The 17,926-nt window shown below is 46.7% G+C and overlaps 1 protein-coding gene across 2 annotated transcripts in view; it reads left to right on the top strand.

Moving 5' to 3' along the window:
* Positions 1 to 17,926, top strand: part of PTPN21 (protein tyrosine phosphatase non-receptor type 21) — a 63,297-nt gene that overhangs the window by 37,033 nt on the left and 8,338 nt on the right. For both annotated transcript variants that reach the window (XM_006208176.4, XM_072963552.1), the window contains exons 10-13: positions 417 to 496; positions 8,805 to 8,865; positions 9,500 to 9,584; positions 13,680 to 15,121. In XM_006208176.4, the coding sequence (XP_006208238.1) occupies positions 417 to 496; positions 8,805 to 8,865; positions 9,500 to 9,584; positions 13,680 to 15,121 (1,668 nt within the window). The remainder of the gene's footprint in view (positions 1 to 416; positions 497 to 8,804; positions 8,866 to 9,499; positions 9,585 to 13,679; positions 15,122 to 17,926) is intronic.

The raw sequence follows: 17,926 nt of genomic DNA, 5'->3' as shown, positions 1-17,926 counted from the left end.
GAAAGTAAGCACTAATAATCTTAATTTCCACTGAAAAGGGAATAGCTCTATAGAAACACTATTTCATAGTTACTTCTGTTCTCTTGACAAAGGCTATGAGTCTCGAAGTCAAATGTTTAAAATATCTTTGGGTAGCTCTTTGTCAATAATAAAAGTCGACATTTTCATAATTTTAAAATTTCTAAGTCATTTTGAAACTGATACAAGAATCACACTTTGAGCAGGTTTTTTTTATCTTTATGATTTAAATCCTAATTATAACATTTGAACAATGGGTGCAGTATTAGAAAATGAGAATCACAGTCTGTTAAAGGTGCTTGGATATAATGTCACCCGAATCTGTCATGTTCTCAGAAAAGCTCTGTATCAAGTTGTAGATGTGCTTTCATTTACTTTATGCATATTTTATTTACTAGGAAGACATGGAAACAGCAAAATATGTGTGGAGACTCTGTGTCGCACGACACAAATTTTACAGACTAAATCAGTGTAGCCTGTAAGTATGTCCGACTTGTGGAAATTGTAGAAAATGATGAATTTAGACCTTTTTTTGCCTTGACTTACAGTATATCATCTAGAAGGCAGATTTTTTAAAAAAAGATACCATTTTCATAACATTTTTGTAACATCTTTGCTTTTGCATGTTAAAATTTTCTCAATTTTAAAAATTTCACCTTTGGACCAACTTCTAGTAACTACACAGATATGCCTCTAAGATTTCTTTCAACTAGTTTCTAGAATTATTCTAATTCTTGAAAGCTAAAGGGGAATTTTTCAAAGCAGCATTTTGAGTAATAAAAGATTATTCAGCTTTTCAAGACGTTGCAAGAATTTATACTCCTTCTTCCTAATGTACATTTTCTTCAGCCCATGTGGATCTCCTTCTTCCTGCTGGATTATCCCCATCGGGATATGAACAAGCTGTAATATTTTACCTCTTAAAATTCTTTCCCTTCATTCCACATACCCTCTAGCCGCGGGATCATGTCTCTTTTCTCTTTCATAACAGATATCTTCAGTAGTTGTATAATCTTGCTCTCTCTCCTTCCTTCCACCCTGTTTCCCCTAAGCTGCCACACCACCACCATCGCTTGTCAGAGTGACAGTGACCTTCAACTGGTGGTCATTTCAGGAGTTCTTGTACTTGACTGCTGGGAAGCACCTAACCTCTGGCCATCACGAAGGCCTTCCTCCCTGCACCCTGCGCCCCTTGGCTGCCAGGACTCCTCCTCTCCTGTTTGTCCTCTTTCTAGGCTGCTGCTTCTCAGTCACCTTTGCTGGTGTAGTCCTCGGACCTCGTCTCATCTACACTTGTTCTCTAGGGGATTCAGCTTGACTCAGGCTTCATGGTACCATCTTTATACTGAAAGTGCATCCGACTTCATTATCTAGCCCCGTCGTCTCCCTGAGCTCTTGACTCTCACACCCTGCCATCTACTTGGCATCTCCACTTGAGTACCTCACAGGCTTCTCAAATTTTATATGCCTAAAACCAAACTTAAAAAGAAAAATTTTTTTAGCAGTTTTGGGTTTATAGGAAAATTGAGCAGAAAGTACCAAGAGTCCCCATATACCCCAACATCTCCCCCTCCTCCTAATCCCCCATTGTTACATCTTGCAAGTGGGGCACATCTGTTACAGCTGATAGGCAATATTCATATACGATCATGACCCTAAGTCCACAGTTGATATTAGGGTTGACTCTCGGTGCTGTACGTTCTAAGGGTAAAACCAGACTCTTGATTTGCTCCTCCTCTTCGTGCCCCAGAATCTGCCGCTTCCTACTCTTTCGACAGGTGGCAGCGTATCATAGTCACCCAGTTGTCCTGGCTACAAACCCGGAGGTCCTGCTTAATTCCTGTTTCCCTTTCATCCCATGTCCAGTATATCAGCACGCTCTGCCAGCACTGCCTCAAAATATATCTGAAACTTGATCATTTTCACTACTTTTTCAGCTAATAACTTAGTGCCGGCTGCCATAATTGTCACCCGGAATATACTGCCGTAGCCCTCCGACTCTCCACATCTGCGCCTGCCCTGCCTGTAGCTTACATTCCACAGTCAGCCAGGACGGTCTTAGTGCAGCGTCAGTCAGACCCTGTCACTCTTCTTAAGACCTGCGTTGACACTCCATCATGCTTCAGAGTGCCAGGCTGTGTGCGATCTGGTCCTTGCCTGGCTCCAGCCTTGCTCCCTTTACCCTCCTCCTTGCTCCCGCTGTTCCAGCCACACTAGTATCCTTTCTGGGCTGCGAACACATTCCTCCCTCTGCCTGCATCCCTCTCCTCCCACGTCTTCCCGTGCTGGCTCCCTCATTGCGTCATGGTCTCCTCACAGGTGCCCTTGGTCAGAGGGGCTGTTCCTGACCACCCTGTGTATCCCCCTCCCCATCTGCTCTGTTTCCCTTTATGCCTTTACCCTGTGGTTTTCTTCTTCATAGCACTAAGCACTTGAGTTTGTGTTACTTGTTTACTTGCTTGTTGTCTTTATCCCCTCCCAGCAGGTGAGCGCCACTGCACTGCAGAGCACAGACGCTCTCCCTGTGGCGTTTACCCTGTATTCCCACCGCCGAGCAAGGGCTGCCACAGTTGGCCTTGATGAGTTTGTTGAAGGAACCTACAGGAGCAAGTGTGAAGAGCTCTGATTTGGGATGTCTGTGGTGCTGTGGGAGCCCTTCGGAGAAGGGCACCTAACCCAGATCCACCAAGTTAGGAAAGGCTTCCCAGCAAAATGGCATCTAAACTGAAGCCTGGTTTCACTCCATTCCCACACCCTTTCTTTAAGCTGTTCTCTCTCTTCTGGTCTGTTCTGGCTGCTTCCCATCAGGCCTACCCGCCCCATCTCATCAGCTCTGGCCAGTCTTCTGAATACAGGAGCAAAAGACATAGCACTGCTCTCGGTTACAGCTCAGGGCCAGTCTGGGCCGGCTCCTCTCCTCCGGCCTTCCGGAGCTGTGGGATGAAGGGCAGACTCCTGTGATCTCCTCTGGGCCCATCTGCCCAGCTGACCCTTGATCCTGGCTCCTGTAACCCGTCAGTCCTACCATGCTGATGGCTCTCATAGCCCCAGGCCTTTGCTGGAATGCCCTTCCTCTTCTTGTCTAGCGGACTCTTCATCATTCTTCAAAATCCAGCGTCAGCGCTGCTGCCCTGGGGTCCACCGTGCTTTTAGTTTGCTTAGTCCTCAGCACCACATTCAAAGTTCTAGTTTTTTCCCTACCGTTTTGTACCTGTAATTCTAATTCAGTAAATACTTTCTCTGTCAAGCATTATGCTGAGAGCATTTATGTCCTCTAATTTTCTCCCTGCTTGGTACAATTATTATTGCCCATTCACAGATGAAGGTATGGAGATTTAGAGACATGAAGGGTTGTGCCCCTGCCGTACAGCGAGTCTTTGGGAGCTGGGGGATGAGAGCCTGGGCCATAGTCACCACGCTGGACCATCAGAGTAGTGCCGGTCTGCTGCTTTGACGGGGACCGGATGTGTCTGTCTTGTCTGATGGAGCTGCATGAGAACAGGGCCTCCTCGTGCACCTTGGTGGCAGGGTCTGGCAAGGCACCCCGAGTGAGAGGGCTTAGTGAGTGACGGAGGCCTTGGCGAGACAGTAGCAAGAGTCAGAGCGCAGAAGAGCCCTTTTGCTCCAGGTCGATTTACTTTTATTACTGATTATGAATTAGAGGGGAAAGGACATTTTGTTCCTTAGGCCGGGAAATAAGAGGAAATGCCATGGAGGTGCTTTCCGCTTTATAGGGACCCAGGGTCTGAAAAAAGCTCTAGTCAAGAGCAACGAGCAAAGAGGCAGGCCTTCCTCTGGGACGTGTGGAGGGAAAGACTCTGTTTAGGAGAACAGTCTAACGATTAGCACTGAAGCCCCTGTCCGCCTCTCCTCCCTCTGTCCCCACCACCCCTGTGTTTCTATATGAGTCCCACTGCAGGTCTGCTGATGGGGTTTTGGAAAACATTAGCTGTCAGGGAGCACCAACCTTGCTTTCTTTGTGGATGTGGGAAGCCTCTGCTTGCTGCCTTGCTTGGAGTTCGGGGTGCATTTGTACATGAAAGTGTTTCCCCTCATGGCTAAACTCAGTGCCACTAGTCCAAGGTAGTTGCATTTGGGGCTCCTCTGGGCTGGCCTGGCTGCCCAGCCATGAGGGGCATTATTTTTTGTGCAGAAGTATGTTCTGCATAGAGCAGTAGATATGCAGTCTATTGGACCACGGCCTCTTCATAAATTCAAAGCCTTTCATAAGTTTAAGAGTGTTCATAATATTAAGCCATCATTGCCTCAGCTCATTCTGTTTCTGGAAAATGATGGAGAATCAGTCATTTTGAATAAACTATAAAATATCCCTTTCCAGTAGACATCCATTACTTGGTGGTGGTCAGTACTTTTTTAAAAAAGGTTTTTTGGCAAATCGCCACCTGATGATAGTTTTAAAGTTTAGAGGGAAAATAAATAAGTCATTGGGGCTTTTTTGTGTGTGTGTGGTAAATGATTCCGTCTTAGAAATCTCATTTTTGTCATATTACTATGTATTGTCAAACATAAATAAAACCACATTTATATTAAGTTGCGTATATTATATCTGTATAAGGAAAATATGAATGTTTTTAAAGTGAAATAATTATGTTTAAAAAAAACTCTACATCCAAAAAAAAAAAAAAAACTCTACATCTAGTGAGTATGGAAGTCCATTTCTATGGATTATTCCCGTGTAATATTTATGATGGAAGGTGCCCACTTCATTTCATTCTATGGGAAGTGAATATACCACTTGTTCCTCAGATAAAGGAAATGAATTCTTAGCTTTTAATATTTTGAAGGATAATAAAACTGAAAATAACTTTAATTTTTATGGTCATTTCTTTTAAGGCTCTCAACCTAGGCTGTGTTTAGTCACATTTACGATGATAATGACTCTGAATTATTGGCAGACTTGTTCTCGTGGTCCAGATGGGTAAACTCAAGTGTGATGGGCACGTAAGGAGCCCACAGCAGGTCTGGGACTGGACGGCGAATCCTGGGCGTCGAGTTCGGGCTGCAGCAACCGGTGGCTCAGGAGATGGATTCTGCTTGTGCAGAAAGGAGGACTTTACTCCTGAGTGTCCCCCTCCCCACTCCTGAGTCCTGACACCTAGTCTAATGCTGTTTGGGATGGCCTTTCATGATTCCTCTAACCTTGGCCTAGATGACTGTTAGAATTTATAGGCTGGCATTACCCATCTTCAGTCTTGCCCCCTCTCTCCACTTTCAAAGTACTTTAGGTGACAGAATCATCTTTTTGTGTCACCCAAGCCTGAAAAATGTTAGAAATGATACTGGGCCCTAAACATTTCTTTAGGGTTGGGATAGAAGTTAAGAGATGTCAGTTTCTTAGGTCAAATGACTCCCCTCCCCCTCCCCCAAGGCCGAGCCCCAGAACTACAGTCAGCCTCTTGAATTAAATGAGAAAAGCCTGGGAGAGTCTTGAGAAGGGTGTTGGTATAGGAGGCTTTTCTGTCTCCTCTTTGTGGGGAAGGAGAGGGGAAGGGGAGGGGAAGGGGAGGATGGTATTCCCCAACCTAAAAAGCACGTGGTAGAAGTTTCAGTAGACTTTCTCTGGAAAGGGACGTTAGACTCAGCCACCAGCGGCCACTTGCTGAGCACAGTCAGAGGGTTGGCGCGCGTTCCCCGCAGTTTGGGGCTGTCGGTGAACACAGCGGCCAGTGGCCACCTCTGTTCTGCAGACTTCTGTGGTCGGGGGGGGGGGGGGATAGATTGGAGTGGGCCCTGCCTGGAAGGGGATAGGGTTACTCCACTTATTCTAGGCCGACTGCAGTGTCTGAAGAGACTAGGAGGCCTGGAAGAAGGGAGCAACCCCTGTGCTATTAAAGGAAAGTCATTGAGACCAACATTTTCTAGGTATTCCCACCACCCAGCAAACTTTCTGTTCAACAAAATCTCCTCTGCACTAACTATAAATATGTAAGAAAGGAAGCTCCTAAAGCGAAGTTCAGACAGCTGTTAGAAATACGAACTTGGCTGCTAGATGCTCAGCAGGGAGCATCAGCTTCAGGCCTCAGTCACTGTTCCATTAATTGTTGAACAAACAGTTGACGTGCTCCTTGTGTGCCAGGCACCAGTGGTACCAGGTGTGTCCTCTTGCCTTTGTGGAGCTTGCAGAGCTTTTGATGTTGGGGAGGGGGGTCAGACGAATAATCAGCTGTGAGGAGCACGTGCTCAGGACTCTGACAGACTGCCTGGTTCAAATGCCAGTTCTGCTGCTTATTTGCCATGTGAGCAGGAGCAATTTACTTCATCTAAGTATGTTTCCTCATCTGGAAAATCAGGGTAATAACCAGCCTCCCTCATGGGGCTGGAGTTTGGATTCCATTAGGTAACCACGTGTAGCCTTCTCTTATTTTGCTTCTCCAGTACACACATTCCAGTAATTTTTTTTTCTTCCTAAGTTCTTCAGCTGTCTCATTTTTAGCAGCACCAATCAGCATAGTGACTGCCCCAAAACACAACCAACAGTTCCACCATTCTGTCTTGGGTACTAAGTTTAGGATAGCTGATCTCACAGTAACCGCATTTACGAGAATGTTGGCAAGAAGAAAGAGGAGGTTAGAATATTAGAACTGATGGTGCGACTGCCTACTTCAGACAGTTTGGCAGGAGGGAGACATTTTAGTTTGTGTTTAGCAGAAGCTGCCTTTGCGGGGGTAGTGTCACCTCCATCCTGGGTGCTACCAGCAAGGTGCCAAAATAGATCCCTCATGTGGGAGTTGCCACCTACGCTCCTAAGCTCTGCATCCTTAGAGTCTGTGTTTAATACACTTAAGTTTATTTTTGCTCCCGGATGGGCAACTCTGGGCATGTTGTTGGAGGATTCTATCAGCAACCTTTCTCCCTTTCTCTGAATTTTGAATTTATAGTACTTTAAAATTTCAGTCAATTTCATGAGTCTCTGTACTAAATACAAACTTCAAAGGACCCAGTTTGCCTACACCTAGCACTGACAATGGAGTCTAAGCAAAGGGAAAGTAAATTTCAAGGCTACAGAATGCAGTGTCTTCAAATTCTGGACACTGATTATAGGAATGTATTAATATGTAGTTAAGGAGTGTTTGAAAAAAAAAGGCTCAGGCACACCCTCCTGATTTGCTTCTCTAAGGAGTTCTCCTCCTCCTTTACCAATATAATGCTTTACCAATTGATAGAGGTATTTTGCAATCTAATGGAATTAACGTCCATTTTATTATTGTTGAGTAACAAAATTACTGGCAGAATGAGCATCCTTTGGAAAAGAGACATCTTTTCTTCATCAACAATTTTAATACATTCCAATGATAATAAAAAGAAATTGTTAAAGAAAGCATTTAATTTAAAAAAGTCAACTCATAAAAGCAATTGTAGCTGCCTGATAAGTTCCTAATAAGCAGTGATTTTCTTTAATCTCAAAAATCTGTAAAAATGAGCTAACATTTAGAGTTTGAATATAAAAAATTAGTTGTTAGAGTGCAAAGAATAGTGTTAATTTATGAGACATGAGATTTGATATTATGGCAAATTTACTGATTAAATAGAGCAAGTGTTCACTTTGTGATTATGAATTTTCTAGTAATTAGTCCCTACAACACTGTAACCAAGGATCATAAAATATTTTTGTAATCAGTAATCACGTGTCACATAAGCTCATGAGCCAGGAACAGATGGTAAAAGGTTTTTTTAAGAATGCTTTGACAGGTTGGGGGAGGGTATATAGTTCAGTCGTAGAGCATATGCTTAGCATGCACAAAGTCCTGGGTTCAATCCCCAGTACTGCCATTACAAATAAAGAAAGAAATAAACCTAATTACCTCTCCCTCAGTACAAACAAACAACAAACAAAAAGTGTTTTGACAAAATCATGTCACCAACAAAGCCAAAAATCCTATGGGTTTAGGTTCCTATATCTTATTTGCAATAAAACTAACCACACACAAGAACAAAAAAAATGCCTGCCTCTGTTTTAAAAAGATAGAATTACAAAAGGACTTTTTTGTTTCTTGTTTCTGACCTACTTTTATTCAAAGATGGAACTTGTTGTGAATAGCTTAAAATCTCAGATTATCTGGTAAATGTCAGCCCACACTCCTTAAGATTCTCATTGCTTTTTAAAAAGTACACTTAAAATGACAGAGAAGTTTTTTGTAAAGAAAGGTAAATGGATTTACCACAGGCCTGCTGAACCAATTTTTCTACTGTTTTACTTTCCCTGTCTTGGTTCCTTTGAGGAAATAGAGATTGTTGTTTCTGAAGTTACAAACTTATCTCTTCATTAGTGTTTGTAGTCTCTGGTTAGCAGGCTCTTAATTAAAGGCACTTCCCGTTGCTTCTGGTGCTCAGGCTGGCAGCTGATGGTCACTCCTCAGTACTGTTAATGGAGGCGGTCAGTGCTGAGCCAGGCCCTTGGGATGTGTTTGTGGGTCCTCTAGCCTGGCCTCTGCTTATGATCCCTCCAGAGAGGTTCCACCTGGGGGGACCCAGGGAAGTTACTCCTGCCCACCCTCTGGTGGTCTCGGTGACGGATGCTCCCTGAGGAGCTCAAACCCTGGCGTGCGGTCAGAGGAACCTGGGCAGCAGGAAGGGGCCAGGGCCCGAGTAAGGACAGGGGATCTCCTTTCTTTTCTCTAATTTACAGTTGGATGAGTTTGTCTTTTTTTGCTTGACAAGATTTATCATTTTACCTTCTTACTAACTTATTTTGATCGCATGAGGAAATTATGTGTATATGAGCATATACATATATGCTCTTCTCAAAGACATGTCTTATTTTGTAGGCAAACTCAGACCGTCATAGTGAACCCAATTAGGAGGAGGTCTTCTTCAAGGATGTCTCTGGTAAGAAAGAAGGAAACATACAATTGCTTTTTTTCTTTTAGTGACATCATCTTCCTTAAAAACGTATGCTTTTGTCAGTGTTAATTTTTAGTTTGAGCCACAAAGGTGTGCTGATATTTGACCAATGACACGGTGAATTTTCCATAGGTTAAGCCTAATATTTATGTAATATATATAATATTTATTATATTGTACATATTTAAATGTTGGGTCCAACCTAATATTAAAAATATTGACTATTAACCAAGAGTAGTCAGAAGTTAGTAGATATTTAAAATACTAGATGATTAAATATACTACGTATAAGCTTCTTATATTCAGTTGTTTATAAAAGAATTCAGGGGATTTGTGTCTGTTCCTTCTTGCTCTTAACATTTTGGATACAGCTTGTTTTCTTGTGCTGTCTGATGTCTGATATCAGTGCACAGGGCCTGGCATTGCCATTCTGGGAAACAATGAAAAGACAGATATGGTAAGAGCTATGGGGTGTTCATATTTATTTTTTCGTATGTAATATGTTTGGCTCCTTTAGAAGGGTTTTAATGGAGAGAAAGAAACCAGCAGAGAATTACTTTAGATGTATTACATAGGCAATGCATTTTAACCCTATTTCCAACTTTCCATTTCTTTAAAGCCTAAACCCCAGCCCTATGTGATGCCTCCCCCACCCCAGCTGCATTATAATGGACATTATACAGAACCATACACTTCTTCCCAAGGTAAAGTACACTATTTCTGAAATGCCTTACAAAAGTATTATAATTTGAATAAATTACAAAGACTTGGAGATCTTAAAGCCAGGTTAATTTTTGGCCGAAGTTACATCCGAAACCATGGCCATGATTATAGCCGTCCTAGATTCATAGAAGAAGCTGCTATTAAAGTCAGTTTTTTGGACATGGATAGAAAACATGCAGCATCAGATTTTGATGCTTAGATGGTCCCAGATTTGGCCCATGGGCGCTCCTTCAAGCTGGCTCCTTTGTCTTGTTAACATGCCCCCGGAGTCTTGAGCGCTTCCTTGCTTTCCAGCACAGGATGTCCCAGGCTCATTTTGTTTTTCTCCCACCTGTAAAATTTAAACATTTTATTTTTACTTATTTTTGTTTATTTTTCACATAATGAGTATAGGGAGCTGTATTTAAGACAGAGCCTCCAAAGTACAGACCTTTACTCTCTGTCTACAAAGCTCTGGTATAAAGGCTGAGGAGATTTATGCAGAGAAGTAATTCCACATCTTAAGAAGCTTAGAATCTAGTGGTGGGGGATGAGACAAGTGCACAAATAACTTAAATACAAAGAGAACACGATGGTTGTAATGAGACAGAGCAAGCAATTCCTGTGCTGTTGAATGGAAGAAAGACTCTCCTCATATTTGAGAGATTGAGAAAGACTTTTTGGATCTCAAAAGATGGGTGCATTTGAACAGGTAGAGAGAGAAGCAGGTCCCTGATTGGGACCGCTGCTCCTGGTTTTGTGGGGGGATAGTGAAAGCCACGGCACAGAACAAGGAAGAGGGTGTTTGGACTCACTCCCCCAGGGAACTGGGAGGACATGGTGCCTGAAGGGACCAGAGGGTGGGTGATGATGCACTGTTGGTGCCAGGCCTCCTGTGTAAGATGGGACATGCCATGCAGTGTAGTGAGGTGGGCAGGAGGGGATGGATTTGGGTGTGGATTCCAAGAATGTCCATGTCAGGATGTTTTTTTACCTTCTTCACCATCTTCCTTACATGCTCCCCTGTCTGATTTTTCAGCCCCAGCCCCTCCCACTTCTGGGAAAAGGCTCTTCTCTCTGTGTTGTTACTGTTTCCTTGCTGTTTATCCCTTTCCCCGATCTGCAAGCATCCTCATATTTTTTCCTCTCCTCTCTCTCCAGACTGCAGTTTGAGTTATTTTTTCCTTTCATTTTTCACCGCACTTCTGAGAGTCACACCTTTGTGCTGCTTCTGTTTGTTGGTTAGCTGTTTACTCCTCCCACCTTTGCTACCCTGGTCCAGCTGCCCTCCCACAGATCCCCGGTGCCCTGCACATCCTCCTTACCATCGGATTCCAGCATTCTGCCCTTTTGAAAAACCTCTCTCTTCAGTGCACGGGGTTCTCCCTCCCCCTGCACCATCTCTGAAGGTCTGCCCGTGGCCCCCCCTTCCTCTGCAGGCTTCCACAGCCGTCTCATCCACGCCTCAGATTTCAGAGGATGACTGTCACTTCTGTATTGCTCACCCCATCGTCACTCCTGTGCTCCAGCCCCACATTTCGTCTCCCTGATGGTTGTCGGGGCAGTTAAGGAAGCTGCTGCATGTGAGCCGCCAGCCGGGTACCTGACCGGGTGGCAAGCACTCAGTAAATATTATCAGCTACTACAGGTTGCTGAAAACCAGCATACTGCACTTGCGTTCATCACTCTATTCCAGAAGCCAGTGCCTTTTCCCACATTCCTTGCTTCTTTACAATGAAAACACTGTTGCTGATTACTTGGATTCCAAACTACGTGTGACTTTCTTCTCTTTTTGCCCTCAGCACCCAGACAGCTACAAATCCTATTGCCTCTAATTAATTTCATGTAACTCTCTCCTGTATCCCCTTCTCCTTGTCCCTCTGCTCCAGATCTTCTCTAGTTCCTTCTTTTTTTTTTTTTAAACCTCTCATTAGTTATTGCATCACAGGTGCTGGTGTCCTCAGTCCCCACTCTCCCTGGTGCCCCATTCAGTGGCCAGTCTCATCTCATCCCACCTCCTTGATTGAGTGTTCCTTTGTCTGGTGGTCAGCATTCTCTGCGATGTACACTATGCTACTTTTCCAGTCTCATTCCCTGATGTTCTGCACTCCTCTCTAGCTACCTGGACCCCTAGCCAGACCGAGTGTACCCTGTATGTGGAGTCTCCCGGCTTTGCCTGCACAGCTCTGTCACCCCCGGTGTGCTTACCCAGTCACCCTCCTGCCCACACGCTTCCGCCCAGTCAGGATGGGCGAGACTGTGCTGCATGAACAAACAATTCTAAACTCTCAGTGGCTTACCCAGGGAAGCTTGCCTTTGTGTACTGGCAGGAGGGCTCTGCTCCACGTCAGCCTGCCTCAGGGGCTTGGGCTTGGAACCCTTTCCATGTGAAATGTTGGTCAGGGTGGCAGGGAGAAGGGAGTAGAGAAATTGGTTCTGTACCTCTGCTCATTTTCCCTTGATTGTTACCGGTCCCATGGCTGCGCCTGCCTTCCGGAGCTGAGGAGGCTTATCCAGTGTGCACTCAGAGGCCGAGAGCCCGGCGGCTGGCTGATGGAGCCCCTCCCACCCACCCCTCCTGGCGCAGCCCCCTGGTGCCCTGTCTTCTGCGAGGTGGTTCTTGGTCTTCTCCTCCCTGTCCCTCTCGGCTGAGCCCAAACTGGAAGTGATCCTTCCCTCCTCCGGACTCCTGTAACACTTACCTCCTTCAGTGGGAACAGCTTCTTTGGATTATGGTATTAGGGTACATACCTTTCCCTTTTTATTTGTCCGGATTCCAGTCATCCTCCCCACCCTCCGTTAGTTCTCAGCATGGTCTTTTACACAAGCAGGCTCACAGATGGATGGTCTGCGGGACGCACAGAGAAGCCTGGAGGCAGGGAGGCCAGGTAGGCGGGTATAATGCTAGTCAAGACGGGCTTGAGTAAGGCTGAGCTGTGACAGCAGTGAGGAGAGGGGGCTCCATAGACTCGGAGATTGCAGAGTGTTCCGGACACAAGAAATGGATGGGGACGAGGAAGCATCGTGTCCCCACAGGAGGAACACAGTGATGCACTGGAGGCCTCCCTCTTTGTGGCGGTGTGTGCCACGAGAGTGAAGTCCACACATGAGACTGTGGTATATTAACTTCGATAATCAGTTGTCACTTAAACCATCATGGGGCTTTTGAATCACAAAAAGAATGCTTTTCAACAGCAATTCTCTGATGATCTTGACGGCTGCTTTCCATTGAAGCGTTAGAAATCACCCTCATTAATTTTTCAGGTGAACTGCAGATTGGACAGAAGAAACGTGCCTCCCTCCAGCCCGGAGCAGGGGCACACACACAACCACTGCGGGTTAGATTAGGCTCCCGATTCTGCTAGCTGTGGACCCCCCGTCTTACTGAGGTGTGGGGGCCGGAGCAGGAGCAGGCGTGGCTGTCTTAGCATGGTCTTCTTGGCTACTGGCCCCTAGTGAGGTCTAGAGCTACTGGTGACCCTACTGGGCCTGCATAGGCTCAAATCCGGCTGAACTATCGCTCTTTTATCTTCATTTGGAAGAACCTATACGACCAACCTAGAGTTTCATTTAAGGAAAATGTATACAGACAGTTGGTGCTTGAACTAGCTCAGCATCAGCCCAGCTGCATCCCCAGGAGGGAGGGAAGGCCAAGTCAGAGACCCAATTCCTTAAACACGTGTCTCTGCCTGTAGCTCCCTGTTGTTCCAGAAAGTCTGCTTTGTGTCTCTAGTGAAGCACATGTTTTTGACTTTCAGAAAAAGACAATATTTTGTGGTACAATTGTACTCTTAATATTGGACTTAAATTTGACTCATCTTTACTGGGTATCAAATCTTGAACACCGCCCTTAGCGTAGGCAAAGCCATCCCCTTCTATAGACAAGAAGGCCAGGGTTCCCAGAAAGGATGTGCCCAGGGTTGTTCAGAGTGGTGTAGGTAAAGCCGAGTCATTGCAGCTTGGAGTTTCATCAGCTATGTTGAGAATGTCATCAGCGCCTGGGGCCTGTCTCAATATTTGTCTATAGAGTAATTGGTCCAATTTAATACATCTAACAAATCTCATTTTAAAATGCATTTTAAATGTTTCCCCCCCAGACAACCTCTTTGTGACCAACCAGAACGGATACTACTGCCACTCTCAGACAAGTCTGGATCGCGCCCAGGTTGACCTTAGTGGTCGCATCCGGAATGGCAGCGTCTACAGCGCACACAGCACCAGCTCCTTAAATAACCCTCAGCCCTACTTGCAGCCGTCGCCCATGTCCTCGAACCCAAGTATCACCGGGAGCGACGTCATGAGGCCGGACTACGTGCCGTCGCACCGGCACAGCGCCCTGATCCCGCCGTCCTACCGCCCGACCCCGGACTACGAGACGGTGATGAAGCAGCTGCACCGGGGCGCGGCGCCTGCCGAGAGGCACAGCCGCTCGCTGCGGAACCTCAACATCGGCAGCTCGTACGCCTACAGCAGGCCGGATGCCCTGGTCTACAGCCAGCCTGAAATTCGGGAGCACGCCCACTTTATGTCTCCCCAGTCGGCCCACTACCCGTTCAATCTCAACTACAGTTTCCACAGCCAGTGCCCCTACCCCTACCCCGCAGAGAGGCGGCCGGTGGTGGGCGCCGTCAGCGTGCCCGAGCTGACCAACGTGCAGCTCCAGGCCCAGGACTACCCAGCGCCGAACATCATGAGAACGCAGGTGTACCGCCCGCCGCCCCCCTACCCCTACCCGAGGCCCGCCAACAGCACCCCCGACCTGTCCCGCCACCTGTACATCAGCAGCAGCAACCCGGATCTCATCACCAGGCGCGTCCACCACTCGGTGCAGACGTTCCAGGAGGACAGCCTGCCGGTGGCCCATTCCCTGCAGGAGGTCAGCGAGCCCCTCACGGCGGCGCGGCACGCCCAGCTGCAGAAGAGGAACAGCATCGAGATCGCGGGGCTGACGCACAGCTTTGAAGGTATGAGGCTGAAGGAGAGGACCATGTCGGCTTCGGCGGCGGATGTGGCGCCGCGGGCTGTGTTGGCGGGCTCCCAGCCAAACGTCGTCCTGGAGAGAATGAAGCGAGACGAGGCGGACGAGCAGGAAAGCCTGAGATACGGTCACAGAAAGTCTCTTTCAGACGCCACCATGCTGATACACAGCAGCGAGGAGGAGGAGGACTTTGAAGAGGAACCCGGAGCCGGGGCGCAGCTCTCTCCCCACGCGCGGGAGTCCCGGGGCAGCTACTCCCAGGAAGCACAGCTCGGCTGCCCCTGCGCCTCCGTCTCCCCGGGGGCCGGCCCTCTGCACATCCTCGAGCCCAAGTCCCACGTCACGGAGGCGGAGAAGAGGGGGAGGGACGGCAGCCCGATTCACATGCTGGCTGAGGCCCAGCGGCCCAGGAGGGACGGGCTGCTGACACCGTCCATGTCCGAGTCCGACCTCACCACGTCCGGGAGGTACCGCGCCAGGAGGGACTCTCTGAAGAAAAGGCCGGTGTCAGATCTCCTCTCGGGAAAGAAGAACATCGTGGAAGGACTTCCGCCGTTAGGGGTGAGCCGTCCAGGGTGCCAGGGGCCCTCACCCGACCGAGAATAGTGCCCTTTACACCTGGCTTTCCTCACCGCCTTCTGCGCTCTAGCCGTCTTTTCTTTGACTCATCACTTCTGATGTTTTTCAGCTTTTTTTTCTTTTAACTTTTTCCACCCCCCTCCATACACATTTTACCCTATTTTTGTCTTATTTTGGAACACTTTTGAGTTTGATTATCTCTGGAAATAATGGGGACTGATTCAGATTCTGGTGGTTTTGCTAGAAATGAATAACTTAGATGAAGCAGAAGGTAAACCTAAGAGGCTATGTGGAAAGGACCAGAAAGGGCACATGGGATGTTTTAATAATGCAACATTAGGGAAAAGGAAGTTAAGATTTCATGATTTCAGCCGAGATTGCTTTGTAAGCCACTCGTGGAAGTACCCTGCTGTGGGGGTGTAGGGCCCAGGGCTGCTCTTGCTCAGTTGCTCCTGTGAGGTCTGAGGGACACATGCTGGAAGTGTCCCTAGTGTGTTCCTTAGTTGCAGTCCCTGCGGGTGCAGCCTGGATGCTCGGCTGTGATCGCTGAAGGCTGGAGAGTGATTCTGGAGCTGGGAAGGGAGCACGTCACCAAGACACAAAACCCGAGAGCTGCAGGTCTGTTTAAAAGAGAGATTAAGTGAACTGAGAACCTGGGGAAGGCCCCTTGTAGAAAATGCAGCTCCTTAACATTCAGCATGATAAATAACCATGATTTAAGCACTTCCTACCTACTTGAAGCAAAATGTAGAGCTTAGCATCATCTCTAGCTGCCATTCCCAGGGCGTTTACTGAGCACGCTGTCTGCTTTACCACGTACAGTTTACAACAGGCTTATTGTTCCTACAGATGAGGAAATAGACTCTGAGATAGTAAGTAACTTTTCCAAGGTCACACAGCTAGTGAGTGACTGAACTGGAATTTTAAACCCATATTTATCTCTGCAACCTGTTCTCCTGTCTTCTACACTGTTCCACATTAAGGTATATTTTATTAAGTAATAATTGCTTGTCTGAGCTTTGCTGTTGTGTCTTTCCACGGAAGCCCTTGAACTTTGGGTCCCTCAGCTTTGCCCCGGCGTTTGGGCCTTGCCATGTCACCGTGCCCACTCTGAGTCCTCTTGCTGCACCCCTCTGGAGTCCGGCTCCTCCTTGTCCAGGCCTCCATTCCCTGTGTTCTGGGCTCCGGCCAAGCGAAAGCGGTTAAGTAGCCTATCCATTCTGTCCCGCGCTGCTCCCAGGGACCCGGCAGCTAGGACTCCTCCCCCATCTCTGCTGGTCGGCATATCCAGACTTGAGGGCCCATGGAAAGTGTGGTTCTGGCCCAGTGTAGCTCCTCTAGGATGCTGTAAACATCTTCATAAGCAGGAGAAAAAGTCACACAGTATCATAGTGCTTCTGAAATAGATCAGTACAGGTAGAGTAAAACTACATACAGCAGTGCCATGGATTTAAATGTATTTTCTTCTAATGGATTTGAATTGTAAGTTTATTTTTAATTTTTCTTGGGAATACACTCTTACTCATCTGCCTGAAGAGTGAAGGCCAATGTCTCAGGTCCGCTGCAGCGGAGGGGATGGGCTCACAATCAATGATTCAGGCTGGGGACAAGATGTAGGTGTGTCTTCCAAAGTAACTCTGTCCTGAGCTAGCTGGCGGGACCCTCTCATTGTTAACACTCTTCCCTAATTACAGCAAGAACTGTCCATCGTTTTTATGTGACCTGGGTCTCTTCCCCAGATGATACTTGCTTTGAGTAGAGTTTAGTGTTCAAGCCTGTTGTCCCTGTAGTTTTGAATGGGCCTAGCAAGTTCTGCTAGATCTGAGGACTTTGATCAGTCTGGTTCTCTAAAAATACAAAATGTCTCCTTCATTGACCTTTAAGACCTACAGTATTAGGTTATGTGATTGGACCATGCTGCTGCCCCTCTTTTGGCATAAGGGATCTCCTTACTTGAAGACTGTGAGTGGCGGCTCTGGCCTGGGGAAACCTGGGTCTGAGTCTCAGCACTGCCATCCATTCGTTCTCTGCCAGTGGGCTGGGTCCTTCACGCACCAGAACCTCAGCTTCTCCATCTGTACCACGGGATGGTCACCCCTCCTCTGCCTACTGTGGCACTGTGTTAGGTCCCACATAAGGTCAGGCGTAAAAGGTGCTTTCTGAATTCTATGATACTGCATAACTGATTTTAATGCAAAGTTTTTATTGTTTTAACCCCGATTACTGTGTATAAAGAGGCAGCTGTGTGACTTTGGGCCAACTACTTACTCTCTGACTGGTCTTCTCATTTGTAAATGAGATGACCGCAGAGAGTTGCTGGGGGAATCAAGTGAGATCCTGGCACGTAGAAAGTGCTTAGTCAAGTTTAACTTATTACTGTGAGATTGCATCATACATTTAGCTGACTGACTTCCCAAGAGATGAAGAGCCCAACCCCATGCTAAACCTTCTGGCCCCCTTCAGAGTAACTTGGAGGCCATTGTTTTAATTGTTACAGCCAGCGATTATACTAATGTGAATTATGGTTTTAGAGGTTTCATACTAAAACAGTGAAATAAATTACAGATAAGCAGGAACATTTAAGAATTCTCCACCCATCTCCACCTCCAGGGACTTGATTGCTATCTGAAAAAGGTGGACTGGTTTGAGTGCTTGTCTGTCTACATAAAGAGTTTTTGTTTCACCCTTAGTCTTGTGTGGTGGTTCTCACTGAAGAAATCATTGTACGAGTTGTACATTTAAGACCATGTCTTTGCACGCTAAGGGCTAAATAAGGGGTATTTGAAG

The sequence above is a fragment of the Vicugna pacos genome, chromosome 6, assembly GCF_048564905.1.
Source record: "Vicugna pacos chromosome 6, VicPac4, whole genome shotgun sequence".
Lineage (NCBI taxonomy): Eukaryota > Metazoa > Chordata > Mammalia > Artiodactyla > Camelidae > Vicugna > Vicugna pacos.
The sequence above is the reverse complement of the archived record's forward strand: the minus strand, read 5'-3'. Positions and strand labels throughout refer to the sequence as shown.